This window comes from Gambusia affinis, linkage group LG09, assembly GCF_019740435.1.
Source record: "Gambusia affinis linkage group LG09, SWU_Gaff_1.0, whole genome shotgun sequence".
NCBI classification, from domain to species: domain Eukaryota; kingdom Metazoa; phylum Chordata; class Actinopteri; order Cyprinodontiformes; family Poeciliidae; genus Gambusia; species Gambusia affinis.
The window spans coordinates 21,045,665-21,059,765 of NC_057876.1; the positions used below are offsets into that span (position 1 = coordinate 21,045,665).

General features: G+C 39.3%; 1 protein-coding gene across 9 annotated transcripts in view; it reads left to right on the forward strand.

The window, feature by feature from the left end:
• The window catches only part of diaph2 (diaphanous-related formin 2), a 439,308-nt gene that overhangs the window by 344,487 nt on the left and 80,720 nt on the right, over positions 1 to 14,101 (forward strand). For all 9 annotated transcript variants that reach the window (XM_044127178.1, XM_044127182.1, XM_044127181.1 and 6 more), the window contains 2 exons: positions 1,817 to 1,981; positions 10,164 to 10,299. In XM_044127178.1, the coding sequence (XP_043983113.1) occupies positions 1,817 to 1,981; positions 10,164 to 10,299 (301 nt within the window). The remainder of the gene's footprint in view (positions 1 to 1,816; positions 1,982 to 10,163; positions 10,300 to 14,101) is intronic.

Genomic DNA, 14,101 nt, shown 5'->3' on the forward strand with positions numbered 1-14,101 from the left:
TTGATAACTGTTTGGCCCTGGTAATCGCAGGCCACATGCTGTCCCACCTGACCATGGATGTTGCCAAGGCGACTGTAAAAGAACACTAATTGCCTATAACTGCTCCCAGACTCAGAAGCTGGGACCTTCGTAGGAGTAAGACAAGCAAGCAGCCAAGTATTGTCAAATGATGGCCTTTCACTAAAGGTTGACAGCAACAGCATCAATTTAGAACATATTACAGTGGAAAACACATAAGAAAGACAAACACATTTAATTAGATGAATTGTGTATTATTAATCTTTAATTTTCATTGTTGCTCTTTATTGTGCAATCTTTTATTTTGCATGCACATCCAGCAATTCTTCTGGCATGAACACTAAGAACACTAACACTCCCCATAGACCAATACAGAGACTGATTTTCCACTCCCTGTCCTCAGGTGGCGCTGCAGGTATTGAACTTTACCTGCCCCAATTGAAACCTTGTTTTGCCTCATAGATATTTTCCATCTGTATTCCAATTTGTAGGACAATTTAAATGAATATAAATTAAATTCATTAGAAAGTGAGCTATTATTGTTACAGGTTAATTTTCTAAACTACAAAAAAGTAATTGTTAGGGATGCTCAAATATGAAAAATTGGACTGATATTGATATCTGGTAGTAACACTGGTTTTATGCCAGATTTACCAATATTTTAGTTTATCAATTCTTTAGATCTGATTACTTGATTAATCGTAAGAATAATCGACAGATTACTCGATTACTAAAACATTCGTTTACAACAGCCCTACTTATCAGTTCTTATACAGATTAGTTGGTGCTAACTAATTTTTATAAAACACCTGAATGTCGTACTGAACTATGTGTCAACAAAAAAGAAATAAAAAACATTTCATCATCACACTTTGCTGTCTTTAACATTGGGTGCCTGCAGACTGTCCACCAGCGGAGCTGCACTGTACCCACACATGAATCGTGTGCTACTGTATGTGTGCACTCTATGGTCATAAGTGCTCTTAGCTGTTCACCTCACTTAGGCTTGATGATTGTGGAGGCAGGATGAGTTTGGCTCTTGATACAAGTGGTTGTTTATGAAGTTATGCTGTCTTTTTTTCCCCGTCCTTGCGTGTGCGTGAGTTTCATATTCATCCTTCATGAAAAATATAGCCAGCACCAATAACAACTATTGGCATGAATGCATAAAAAGGTGTAATTTCAGGATGACCAGTATTAATGAAATTCCTTCTCAAGGTCTCCTTTTTACCACGTTTGTGTCCTCTACATGTGTGTTCACGTAAATCTGCTCTGCATCGCTCTCATCCCGCTCAGGGTGGGAGTCTTGTAGTGCCCCTGTACAGTCTCCATGAGGTCAATGGCTGCTGTGATAATGCTTAACTGATGCCGGCTGTCAATACTCATTCACTGGGAGAAAAGTCCTCCGCCTGTTCAGTAAATTACACAGTGCGACGTGAGCTGTGAGGTTCAAAACAACCTGACCCCACTGTTGTTGTGCGAAACAATAGAACAATGACTGCAATCAGCTTTTCCAGCAACCATCTGTGTCATGCTGCTGCCTACAAAACACCTTTCCATTACTTCAGGGCTGCCGCTATTAGCTCTCCTTGTCATTGACTCCAAAGTGAGATGAAGACCCTTCTTTATCCATTTTTTCTTTCTTTCTTCTGCTGACCTTGACATAGGTGGGTCTTAAAAATACTGTAAGGCAACATATGTGTGATATTTCCCTGCTATAGCTGGTAACTGTAACATTTTATTGTCTGTGTTTGAGCCGTTGCATTTTCTATTTTCCTTGACTCCCTTTTTTTTCCACGGCTTCTCCAAACATTCTCGGGAGCAGTACGAGAAGCTGTCCACCATGCACAAGAACATGCAGAAGCTGTACGAGAACATCGGCAGCTACTTCGCGTTCGACCCCCACTCAGTCAGCGTGGAGGATTTCTTCGGCGAGCTGGCCAACTTCCGCTTCCTCTTCATGGTGAGTTTAAAATGACGGCACATGTACTCCGTTGCGATAAAGCAGAAACGCGGCGTCTAACAGCGGCCACCACCCACACATGCACATGCCTTTGCACTCGCTTGCTTGAACACATTGGGTGTTAGTGAAATGAGAGCTGGTTGCACATGCTCACATTTTCATCAAACTTTGCAGCAGGACCCCACAGATGGTGAAAAATTACAATGTTCTCATTGAAACTGAATGTTAAATTGGGATTACAATTAGAGGAGCATCCCAGTAAATTAGAATAGGATGGAGAACTTAATTTTTTCTCTAATTCATTTCAGGATGTGACTCTCATGAACACACTCTGATATATGAAACCCAGACTGAAGGGTGTGAAGTGCAGAAATAAAAACTTGACATGTAACTGCATGTGTAGAGAATCTTCTTCTGAACTAAACTACTGAAATTAATTCACATTCGTTCTCATTTTATGGCCTATTTTTATGGATTTTATAAAGGAGATGCTAAAAACAAATAACATAACTGAGGCGGATTGAAGATTTCAAATTTTTTTGTCAGTAGTGTTCACCTCTCCTGTGTAGGAAAGCCTTACATCTCAAAGTCTCCTGACCCTGGTGTAATAACAAAGAGCTTTTCTAACAAATTAAGATAACTTTAAGGCATCAACATTTCATCTCTTTTGTTATTTTTGTCATACTTGACAGACCATAGCTTAAGTCAGAAATAGCATTGAAGATGATTTTGTTCCACTGCAATTCCAGAATCATCAATGTGTTTTTTTTTTCTTTCACTTGAGAAACAATCATTTCAGCTCGCCAACTTCAAAATACAAGAAGGTTTTCAGTCCAAAACAGTGCCACACTTTGTATTCAGACTTTATATTTCTAATATGGTTCTTGTACGTTCTCTGAATGTGCTCAGGAATAATGTAACAAGGCCCACCTGCTGTCATTTCCTTCCATATGCCATTTTTTCTTTTTCAAATACCTTTTTATTTGCAGATAGCTTTCCAGTGCTACAACAGACTGTGAGGTTTTGAATAGTGTCGCTTTTCTGTTTCTTGTAAAAGCCGACTAATATTCAGGTGCCGGTGGACACAAAAGCAATTTCAGTTTTTTTTTTGTTGTTTTTTTTCTTTTGCATTATACATACTTTCAACTCAGTCAAATTGGGTCACTTTTTATTAATCTATATTTCTCTCACAGAAGTAATGTATTGTCCCCAAGATTTAAAAGATCATTTTATGTGCTGATCTTTTAAATGACAAAAATTCTAAAGACTTTGAATTTGTTTAAGGTTTTATTAAAGTTCACAATGGATTCAGAGATGTACGCAAAGCTTGAGTAATCAATTGCAGAAGTGTTTGCTGTTGTTGGCTCTAGCACTGATTTGTTACATTAAAACCTTTAAGGTAAGGTTAAGTTTAATGATTTTTCTGACAAAGGGGAAAAAAATCTGCTTCTTTGGCTGGGAAAAAGATTTATAATTTTTGACATTCGCTTAAAAATTGAATTAAAAACACAACAATTCTGCAATAAAACAAAACTGGCCAATCTCTACCTGATGAAGATAAATACTTTTTTTTTTTAATCTTTTACGGCTAGATTTTCAACAGTCTTAATATAACAAAATGTTAGGTGCACCAGAAAATATTCCTCATTTATTAAACTGCTTTCTGTGTTAATCTCAATTTAAATTGACCCGTAAACGTCAAACACCTCAGCTGCTCCCATTGAGTCATCCAGCATGTGGTTTAAAAGATAGAATGACCCACATCCCATTGTTGTTCCTGAACTTTGACTAAAAACTATTAAAAAACTAGCCCACAATAACCCCAAAAATTAGAAAACACTTTTCCTGTCTTTTAATAACACACTCATAAAAGACCCTTTATATGCTTTTGATCTACAATCACCTTCTAAAAATGTGATTCATTCATCTGAATGAAATCTTGCAAATTTAATTTATTTTTGAGCTGATAAAAAAAAAACCCCACAAGAATATTTATCTAACTCCTTTCAGCACTTTCTCAGTTCAAGTTGATGTTGAAGTTTCTTCACTGTGGACGGTGACATTTGTGTTCAATCAGCTATGGTGTTTCTTGGGTTGTTCCTGCAATGAAAGTTGGACAAAATCAGCCTTTTAAACTGAATAATTATCTCAAAGTCACATGAAAGTTAAGTTTATATTTGTTCATTTTCTAAAAGTTATAACTGGAGGTGTTTTCAGTCAAAATACAGTCAGTATTTTGTATATGTTTCTTTGCTAAAAATGAGTCATTTTATCAAAATTGGTTCTAAACAAGATCATTCAGATGCATTCCTTTGACCTTTGAGAAAAATTAATAGTTCATTGATGCATCAAACAGGTGCAAATTGAATTCGTAACGATAGAAGCCATGTGAAAAGTAAAGTAAAAATCTCCTGTTTTTCTCAGCAGTCTTCTAAACATGCATTTACCTGTCTTTGCCTCTCTGCCATCTCTCTTTCCCACCTGGCACCTCCCCTAAAGCTCCAGGTGACAGGATGATGACAACCTGTCCAGACGGTGTTCTCTTTTTCTTTTCGCCACCCGTTAACGTAAATGGAAAGGTCCGCTTGTCTGAATCCCTCTCGTTTTCTTACTCTGATCCTTGTGTGAAACCCGCTTCCCATTCTTTCTGATCAAAGTGCACGAGCGCACAACGCAGCACTCCCTGAAGGATTCCAGAGTTGCATATCTGTAAAAGAGGCATCCACCCAAGAAAATAAATTATTCTCTCAAGCAAATAGCTGGATATGAATATTTTATTACCGATTTCCTGCTATGGTTAAGGGGATAGAAGTAAGTGGGATATAGTCTAGTTAATATATTCATATGAAAACAATCCTTTAATCACCACATTCCTCAGATATTATTTATAGTTTTTGGCGCTTCAGCTTTACTGACAGAAAGGCTAATCCCATCTGTTTCCAGAGCACAAGGAATCAATGGTTGTTCCTATTTGAATGTTGTTTTTATTTTTCTTACCCTGTGAAACAGCTAGGCTAACTCATTTTTCCTCCAAAAAAGGTCTTATGCTTTATTCATCTTTGACTGACATCGACTCCTCCTTGATTGTGACAAATGGCAAATCAAATAAATGTGATGACTTGTTGTCAGTGAACATGCTAGCTGGATTTAGCCTCTTGGAACGCCTGGCGCGCCGCTGACATTTGTTTATTATTCTTTTAAAATGCGGAGATATGAAGTTGTTTGACTCGGACAAAACATCCTCGCTAAGTTCCTTCTCTGTTGCGCCGCCCTTTGTAACGCATTCACAGCACAAAGCATCTGCTGTATTAAAGAATTCCCTTGCAATACAGTCACCCTAAATTGCTTTTACTAAAAAGCGGAAGCTTAATGCACCCGACCGACATAAGGCATTTGAGCAAACGCATTGACAGACAGTTCTCACAGAACTGAATGTAACTGATAAGAGAATCCATTAACTCTATTTTCCTTCTGTTTCATTCTCCATCTCTCCCTCACCCCCACCTCCTTTTTCTCTTTTTTTTTTCTGAGCCCAATAAAATATCATTTGAGCCAGTATTTGAGGAGTTCAACAATTTGTTAATTTAATGCTACTGCCATACTTTGAAATAGAGTACGGGTGAAATGCAATAGCAGGGAGTGATATATGTAATCCTGACCAGGAGCATTAGGAGGGGGTTTTTTCTTTTTCATTAATGAGTTATCAAAGCACAGCAGATGGGTTGCGATGAGCCAACAGTTTTTCTTGTTAATGAAGTGACTTTCTAATACGACCAAATCCCTCAGAGTGGATCCATAGAGTAACAAGATAGAACATTTATGAGAAGGTTTTTAATATTTGTTGGTGCCATTTTCACCTTATTTGATATAATCCTTATTTATTCCTTCCAAATATAAGAAATGATTGCTGCCTTTAGACTCGGCTGATTCATCATCATGTTTATGTGATACATTTACTTACTGTACAGCGACTTTGGAGGTCACCCATCAATATGTGAATACATGTATACAGCAGCAAAAGCCTCCCAGTCTGTAACCTATAACTTCTTGAAGCCATTTCACCCCACATCCTGGCACACGGTGCGGCAGATGGCTAATAAACACATTTGCTACTTAAAGCCCAGGCGTTGTAGTGTTTGTAAAATTCTAATGAGATATAGCGATGGCACCCTCTCTGTGTGAGATCATTGGTGCAACCGAGCAGTTGGAAATACTTATTATGCCCTCACTGGACCGGCAAACTCATTTGCATGGGAAGGGAACCATGCTGCGGGAGATGTGTTGTGTTGCACAGGTCAAGGAGGAACAATACACACATTTTAGAAATTATAAAGACAACCGAGCCAGACTGGATATCATGGCCTATAGTAAAGAAGTGCCATGTTAGTATTTGGACAGCCATGTGCCAAATGGAACATATTTTGTTCTTACAAAATTTTACATTTCTCATTTTTTGAAATTTGCATAGCCAATATTTGATAGTAATGCATGCATATTTTTTTTTTTTTTTCTAAAAACCAGAAGGACTTGGAAAAACATTTTTGCTGGATGCAGTCATTCGTTTTGTAGCGTTCACTCAAACAAATCCAGCTTTCCAGGTCACAAGGTGTGTATAGTAAGTTCTGCATGTTCTAAAATGGACTGTGACTGGAAAAAGGGAGGCAACAAAGAGACATCCTGACCCAGAGCCCAAACTACCTCAAACTCTAAATGGACTTCCTGAACTCCTCACCCTGTCTGAAAATATCTAATGTTTCTACGTATTCCAAAAAGCTACATCTATAGAAAAATATTTGCCTAATCCTTTTTGCGAAATAGTTGAAAATTAAAGACTTTAGGAACATAAGTTGTCAAGTACTGCCACAGATTCTCAAATTAATTTCAATCTGGACTTTGACTGGGCCATTCTAACATGCTCATATTCCATTGTAGCTCTTGATCTTAACTGTTTAACTCCATTATAAGTTTTTTTCCATTTATACCCAGGATTTAGCTCTATCCATGTCTCACCTATGCTGCACCTTCGAAGGAAAATAATGCCAGGAGTATCAAGCTCCATTCCTCAAGCACAGACGTCCCACAACTTTTAGATGAGTTTCTGTTTCAACACATCTAATTCAAATGATTAGGTCAATTAATGGTAAAGGCAAATGGACTGAACTTACATAGTGCTTTTCAAGTCATTTACATTAGAGCCACATTCACCTATTCACACTCACTAACTCGCACACATTTATACACCAAGTAGTCAACTTGGGGTTAAGTGCCTTGCCCAGGGGCACAACAACATGTGACAGCTGAAGTCAAACCTAAAATCTGACAATCGCAAGATGACTACTCTACCCACACAGCCACAGTTGCCCATATATTAAAATCAGGAGCACAGTTTAGTCGAACTTGACTGTTGCTATGTTTTTCTCCATTTGAATCAAGTTTGTTGAACTAAGGACACGACTATGAGTTTCTGGACTGGAGTTTAATACCCTCGGTCTCATACTGTGTCAGTTTTATTTGCACCAGCAAAGCTCTGCATCTCAACAAGAGTTCAATATTTTTTTCTGATCTCACCAGAGGAACCTTTTTCTACATGCATGCTGTGTTTTCTTTGGCACAACAGATCCTCAGAGGGACAAACAACAAAATACAAATACCAAAGAGCAAAACCTTTCCCGTTTTCTCTTAAAATCACATTGTAAGGTTTGGTTTAGCCTAGAATGCATTAGAGAACTAATTGGACATTAATAGAGTCCATTGAGAAATATCTGACCAGATATTCAAGATGTCAAATCAACCAATTTATTTCTCAAATCAAATTTCATTAGAATATTTTAATCTTGGACGTCCTTCTACAATAAATGGAGCTGTCAGGTAAATTGAGCGTGATACATTCGATGTTTGCCCGAAGGAAATTTCAACCTGTCGCAGAGAACTGGAAAAGGGGCACAAAATAAACCACAGATGCAGAGCTTTGATAATTAGAGGTGTTGTTTGATTAGATCCGCTAAATTATGTATCGTAATCATGTTTACAGTCAGAATTAATTGTTTGTTTAGAAGAAGTTTTACCGACAGGACTTATGTACGTAATCTACATAATTTCTACCCCGATTTTATCCTGAAGCACTTCAGCAACGTTCATTTGGAAATGAGCTGAACCCTGTTGGTGGTTGGCTGTCAGAGCTGCTCATCATTTGGAGAAAATATGGAAATTAAACGTTTTGTTGCTAATGCAAAGCACAACTCTCATGCCGTTGAAAGCAGAGGTAGAGTGGATGTAATCAATATCCTGTGTAGGGGGCAGTGGTCTAATTTACACAGCCTTGATGTGGTGATTAAATACAGGTTGGTGTGAGAGATGTCGCTGACTTGCAGTAGTTTGAGACAAATAATTACAGTTTCACAATGCACACAATAATAACTTTCCCTTTCTTCACTATCATTTTGTTTATTCCCACGATTTAAACTTGATATTTTTCATCACAATTACTCCACCTTGCTCTTCTCTCTCTGTCTCTGCCGCCATCGCTGCCCTTGTCATCCATCAAGGAGGCGGTGACAACAAGGTCCCGTGTCCTTGGACATGTAGAAAAGCCCCGCTATTGACTGGCATGATGAGCCGCTCTTTCCTTGTTCCTTTCCCGCAATCCCCATAATCCCTCTGTTTTAGCTGCCAACACGGTGCACTCATCAGGACCACAGGGGCAGTGGATGGGGGGCCTGCTGTCGCCACATATTATATCACCGCTCTGAGAGGGTTTTGCCTTCGCTTAAAGCTGCCCATGCATATGGGAGAGGGAATACCACAGATGAGCTGAAGCATAAAGATGTAAATGGACTCCAACCTTAGCGGACATAATTGTATGGATTTACTAACATGAAGTATGACCTCCCACACGTGGAACCTCTGCTGCACCACAGGCGTAGCATGCAACAGCATTTTGTTGTCTCCAAAGGTCACACAGTTGCATCTTATTCTCTCCTTGCAGCAGAACAAACTGACAGATTTGTACAGTGCTGAAGACATACGGTTTATTATCTCTCTATACCGGGTTCCTTTCTGGCATTTCAGCTGGTGACCGCGGAGGAGATGAATGCTTTCTGAATGTTGGCCTCGCTACACGACTGCCACATGTTGCTTTCTCAATTAAACATCTTTCCAGTGTTGTCTGAAGAATTATGCCTGCATTAGGTTGTGCAGAGATTTGCAAAAGTGTTCAATTTGAACCTTTTCACGTTTTGTCTCAATAGAGCCACAAAATTCTATGTATTTTAATTGGATTTTATGTTATTGACCAATTGAATGAGCATAATTATCAAGTTGATATCTGTTTTTTGTTTTTATCTCTGGTCTTGGGGCGCAGCCTATTAGCTTCAAGAAAAGGAAATGGTGCCCTTGGACATGCCAACAGCATGTCGAGTAGCATGGCCTCCAATGCTGCATTTTCTTTATAATATGTTAGATATTCCTTACAAAACATCCAAGAACAAGTGAATATTCCACATTCAGCAGAAGAATCTACATATAACGCACTGTGAACAGGCTAACATTTATGCAGTATGCCTAAATGTTAGCTAATTATTGAGAGCACCAAGGTTTTTGATGCTCTGTGTCTGTATTATTTTTAGTGGCACTTTTTACAATTCTTAAGAAAAGTTGTAGAACTTTTGCTGGCAAATTTATGAAACTACAGCCAAGTTATATCGCTAAAATAGCAGACAAGACAAGCAACATTCTTTCATAAAAACCTGACATGGAAATAGGGATTTTATTTATTTGTTTCATATCACGTAAGATATCTATGAAATACTTTGGAGTTTATGTTATGTGATAAAATGTGTAAAACCCAAAGGCTATGAATACATTTTGAACGCACTGGTTATGTGTGAATGTCGTCATTCATGTAGGTGTGGCATTAAATCAGCAATGGAGCTGAAATCATGTACAGGAACCTCACTGATAGATAGGCTTATAATAAAAAAAAGGCCTTTACACAGCAACAGATGCATTGTTTATTCCAGACGCTTATCTCTATCAAGCCAGTTGCTGAATAAGAATTTGCAGATGGTATTCTGCTGCTCCTGTACACTATACAGTATAGAAGATGATAAAAGAGTGAAGGTGGCAGAGCAACATTCTGATTTTATCTGTTTGTGTGTCTGCATGTGTGTGTGTGCCTCATCAGGAAGCCATGAAGGAGAACCACAAGAAGAGGGAGATGGAGGAGAAGATCAAGAGAGCCAAGCTGGCGAAGGAGAAAGCTGAGCGAGAGAAGCAGGAGCGTCAGCAGAAGAAGAAGCAGCTGATTGACATGAACAAAGGTACGCTGCTTCTCCCCATGCTGCTGCTGAGACGGAGACGGGTAGTTCAGGGGACAAGAAGCACAAGGATGGAGAGACGGTTTCATGGAAATTTGCTGCACACAGATTTGAACTCAGCCGCTGATACTAATGTAGAGAAGCAGGGGGAGGGAGTCCTTTATTTTAGTTTATTTTCAACTCTCATGTTTACAGTGCTTCCATAGCTCAGTCAGTGCTTCCAGACAAAGGAGAGGTTATGCTAGAATTGGTATTTTCTACTTATCCACATTCTGTAGACAAAAAACATTCTCCCCCTGCTGCATCTAAAAATTGAACACATTTTATTCAGTCATGCTTCCAGCTATTGAAAAGTAGTCACAAATGAGCTCAAATGTGTTGTTTGCTTACAGAGACATGCTGGAGAATACGGGCTGCATGTAAAGATAGGAAATTAAGGGCCGCTTTCTCGACTAAACCGAAGATTGCTGTGTAGATGGCAATCTCAACATGATCATTATGGCTCTGGTAGTTTATCATTCATTACATGGAAGTAATGTAAGGAAAAACAATAGTATAACAGTTCCCAGAAACGCTATAATGAATCCTTTGTCCTGCAGCAATGGCAGCCAATCATGTATTGATCAGTGTGAGCTGCCATTGTTTCGCACATGGAGGAAAAATACAGTGACAGAGGCTGATGCTTGTTTCTAGTTATGAGAATGACACTGAAGGAATTTCAAGCCTGGGAGGCCTTACAGGCAGTCAGCGCACTCTTTTGTCCATTATTTATTCATATTTTTTGACTAACAGACTGGGATTTCCACACCAGTTTCTAAATGTCAGTGCTAGCCAAGGACCTCTCCATCGCCCAGCCTCATTGGGAAATATGACAAGACAGTCTCCAGCACGCCACAGACTCTCCAAGATAATTGATGCATGCTACAGTTCTTCTCTCGCTCTTTTTTTTTTTTGTTCCCTGAGCAGAGGCCTCTCTGAAAGCTCTACTTTCAATAATCCAACATGGCTGAGCTGAAGGAGGCTGTCTACCCCCTCTCTCTCTGTGTCTGGCAAACCAGATGGAGAAGGATGGAGAAGTGGTGCGATATTAAATATTTCTGCCAGAGCAGATTTTGATCTTGGTTTCTGAATGCCATAATATGACATTCAGAATGAATAAAACATGAGGATGACATGGGCAGCGTTGCCTGCAGCTTCTGAGATAGTGGGGGATTGTGCTGCGCACCGACACCTAGATTACTGGACTGTCTCGATGACGGTGACCTTGGAAAATTATGGAAAACTTGCTTTCTTAATCCAAGATGCACTCGGCATGACCAGCTTTTCTGCTGTCAAGGTTCTTACCTGGATGGGTTTTTTTTATTAAACCGAGAATAATTTCATGTATTTTTTCTTGTTTTTGTGCGGTAGGCAATCTAACAAAAGCAGCGCTCTGTTAATGTGTCTGAGGAGTATGAGTTTAAGCTGGGAGTCTGTTCACCTTATTTGTTTGTCCTCACACCCTCAGTTTCCTTTTTGTTTGGAAGATGTAGACAGTGGTTCTCCTAGGTGTACACACCCCTGTTGAAAGACCAGATTTATGAGACCAGGTTTATGAGATGCAATAACAATGCAACAAGGAGGAAAAATGAGCTTTTCCAATGTTAAATTATCCCATATCCTTTACCTTGAAACTGAAATGCCAAAATATCTGTGAGGGGGGGGTAGATATAAAAAATGAAATGAGACGCAGCGACCTGGTTGTGAAAGGAGTGCATCTTTGGACTAATTCTGGGTTGAGATATACGATTAATGATTATCAGCGTACGGTTTTGGATACACTCACTCTGCGTCTTGTTGTTACCACAGGGTGAGTAAAGTGCAAATCATCTGGGATGTGTGATTGATAGGAGTGCATCAGGGCGGGGCCGTGTACATATCTTGTGCGTTGTGCTTGTGGCAGTACAATTAACATTTTCTATCTTACCAAACAGGCTAAGCTTCATGTAGACTATATCTTTATATTGTGGAGTCTTGTTTGTCTTTCTCTGCGTTGAATGTATTGAAGGCTTACTAAATGAGCCACAGAAATCCAAACAGACCCGATCATCAAGCAAATAATTTCAGCCTGACCCTGGCCAGGCCAAAAATCTAAACTCTACCTTCCCTGCAGCCTCAGACATTTCAGGGATTGTGTTGTGCACCAACAGAGGGTACTGGCCTGTCTTAATAATGGTGAACTTGAAAATATGGAATATCCACTTTCCTAATGCAGGATGTGCTCAGCGCTGCCAGCTTTTCCTCCGTCAAGGTCGTTACCTGCATTATTATTTTTTTTAACCTTGACATTTTTTTCTGTTCCTTCAGTTGTTTTTCTTTGTGTAAAGCAATCTAAGGAAGGACAAACGCACACAGGGCTCAGTTAATGCGTCTGATGAATGGGAATGTAAGCTCCAGCCAGAAGAAGGGTGGAGGTGAAAGCAGCTCGGTGTTTTGCGCTCATGTCCCGCGTCTTGGTTTCCTTTTAAGCTGTTTGGTTCGAAAATATATAGCAGGAAATTCAATGTTTTCTTGTTACCCATCTTTCTTCTCTGTGCCTCCTCTCCTCCGTGTTTGACAGCCTTGGCTTGAGACTCTCGGCTCTTGTCTCCCTGCCTGCTATAAAATTCTACATGTGCTTCACATATTCGAAGAGTTGGTTATTTGAGGTGATTTTCCTATCAATATTTCATGTGGAGCATCACTCTTGTTTTCTGCAATGGTTTGGGAAAACACAGAAGTGAGCAACACAAAGAGACTCGTGTAATTCCTTTCACCATTAATTAATCATGGCTGAGCATTTTTGACATTAATTTTAAATTCTGGGGGTTAAAAGGCTAAATGAAATCCTGAAACAGATAGTTTAGACAAATTCTCTTAGAGATCAGACTGATAGAAATTGAGTAGAACCAGCTATGTTTGCTGTGTTTTTGGATGCATAAGCTGAGCAGATGGGGTAAACATATGCCTATTGTGTTATGAGAATTAAGCACAGGTCACTGTCTTATCTATTTTAGGGATTTACTGGTTTGCTCATTTTGTGGCCTAAAGGACCGCTTGATGGATAACAGTATTTTGTTTAAAGCAATTTCAAGAGCCTATTTTTGAGAAGGGATAGATTTTATGTCATTTCACAAATTGCAACCTAATCCTCTTTCCTTGCAAATGATTAACAATGAAATGCATTTTTAATGAGAGTTTAATTCATTTAGCTTTTTGCCATGATGGCACCAGGATGGAGGAAAGAGGAGAGGGGGAGCAGATAAACGCTTTTAGGAAAGTGGTAATATAAAAAAATATCCCTTGAAATGATGTCCTCTCTTTTTATCACTTTTCCAACGAAGTGACAGATAGATAAGAGAAGTGTATCACTAAACACTCCTCTCAGTTAAGTATTTGAAATCTTAATGTATGAAATATCTTATAAAATCATTACCCAGTCACTCAATTTGTTTTAATTTGCTCTAAGTGGATTCTCTTGAACTGACCAGCTGTTCAACATTTACAGAACCACTTTAGATCAGTGGAAGTGACTGTTGAGCTCGGCAGAATATGAACTCAAGCTAATGCCTGTGTCTATTACAGGCTAAGAGCAGGATATTTTTACTGCAAGGAAATGAAATGAAACAATGTCAACAGCAGAAAGCTGGGCTCTGCACAGAGCTGCAGCGTGGTGGAGGACTTGAACTTTTCTTCTCTAAAGGCATCAGAGTGAAGAGAAGCAGGCCCCTCTGGTCGCCGGCATGGCTGGCATCACCAGGGTCAGCCCCCCCGTCTGGGGCGAGTG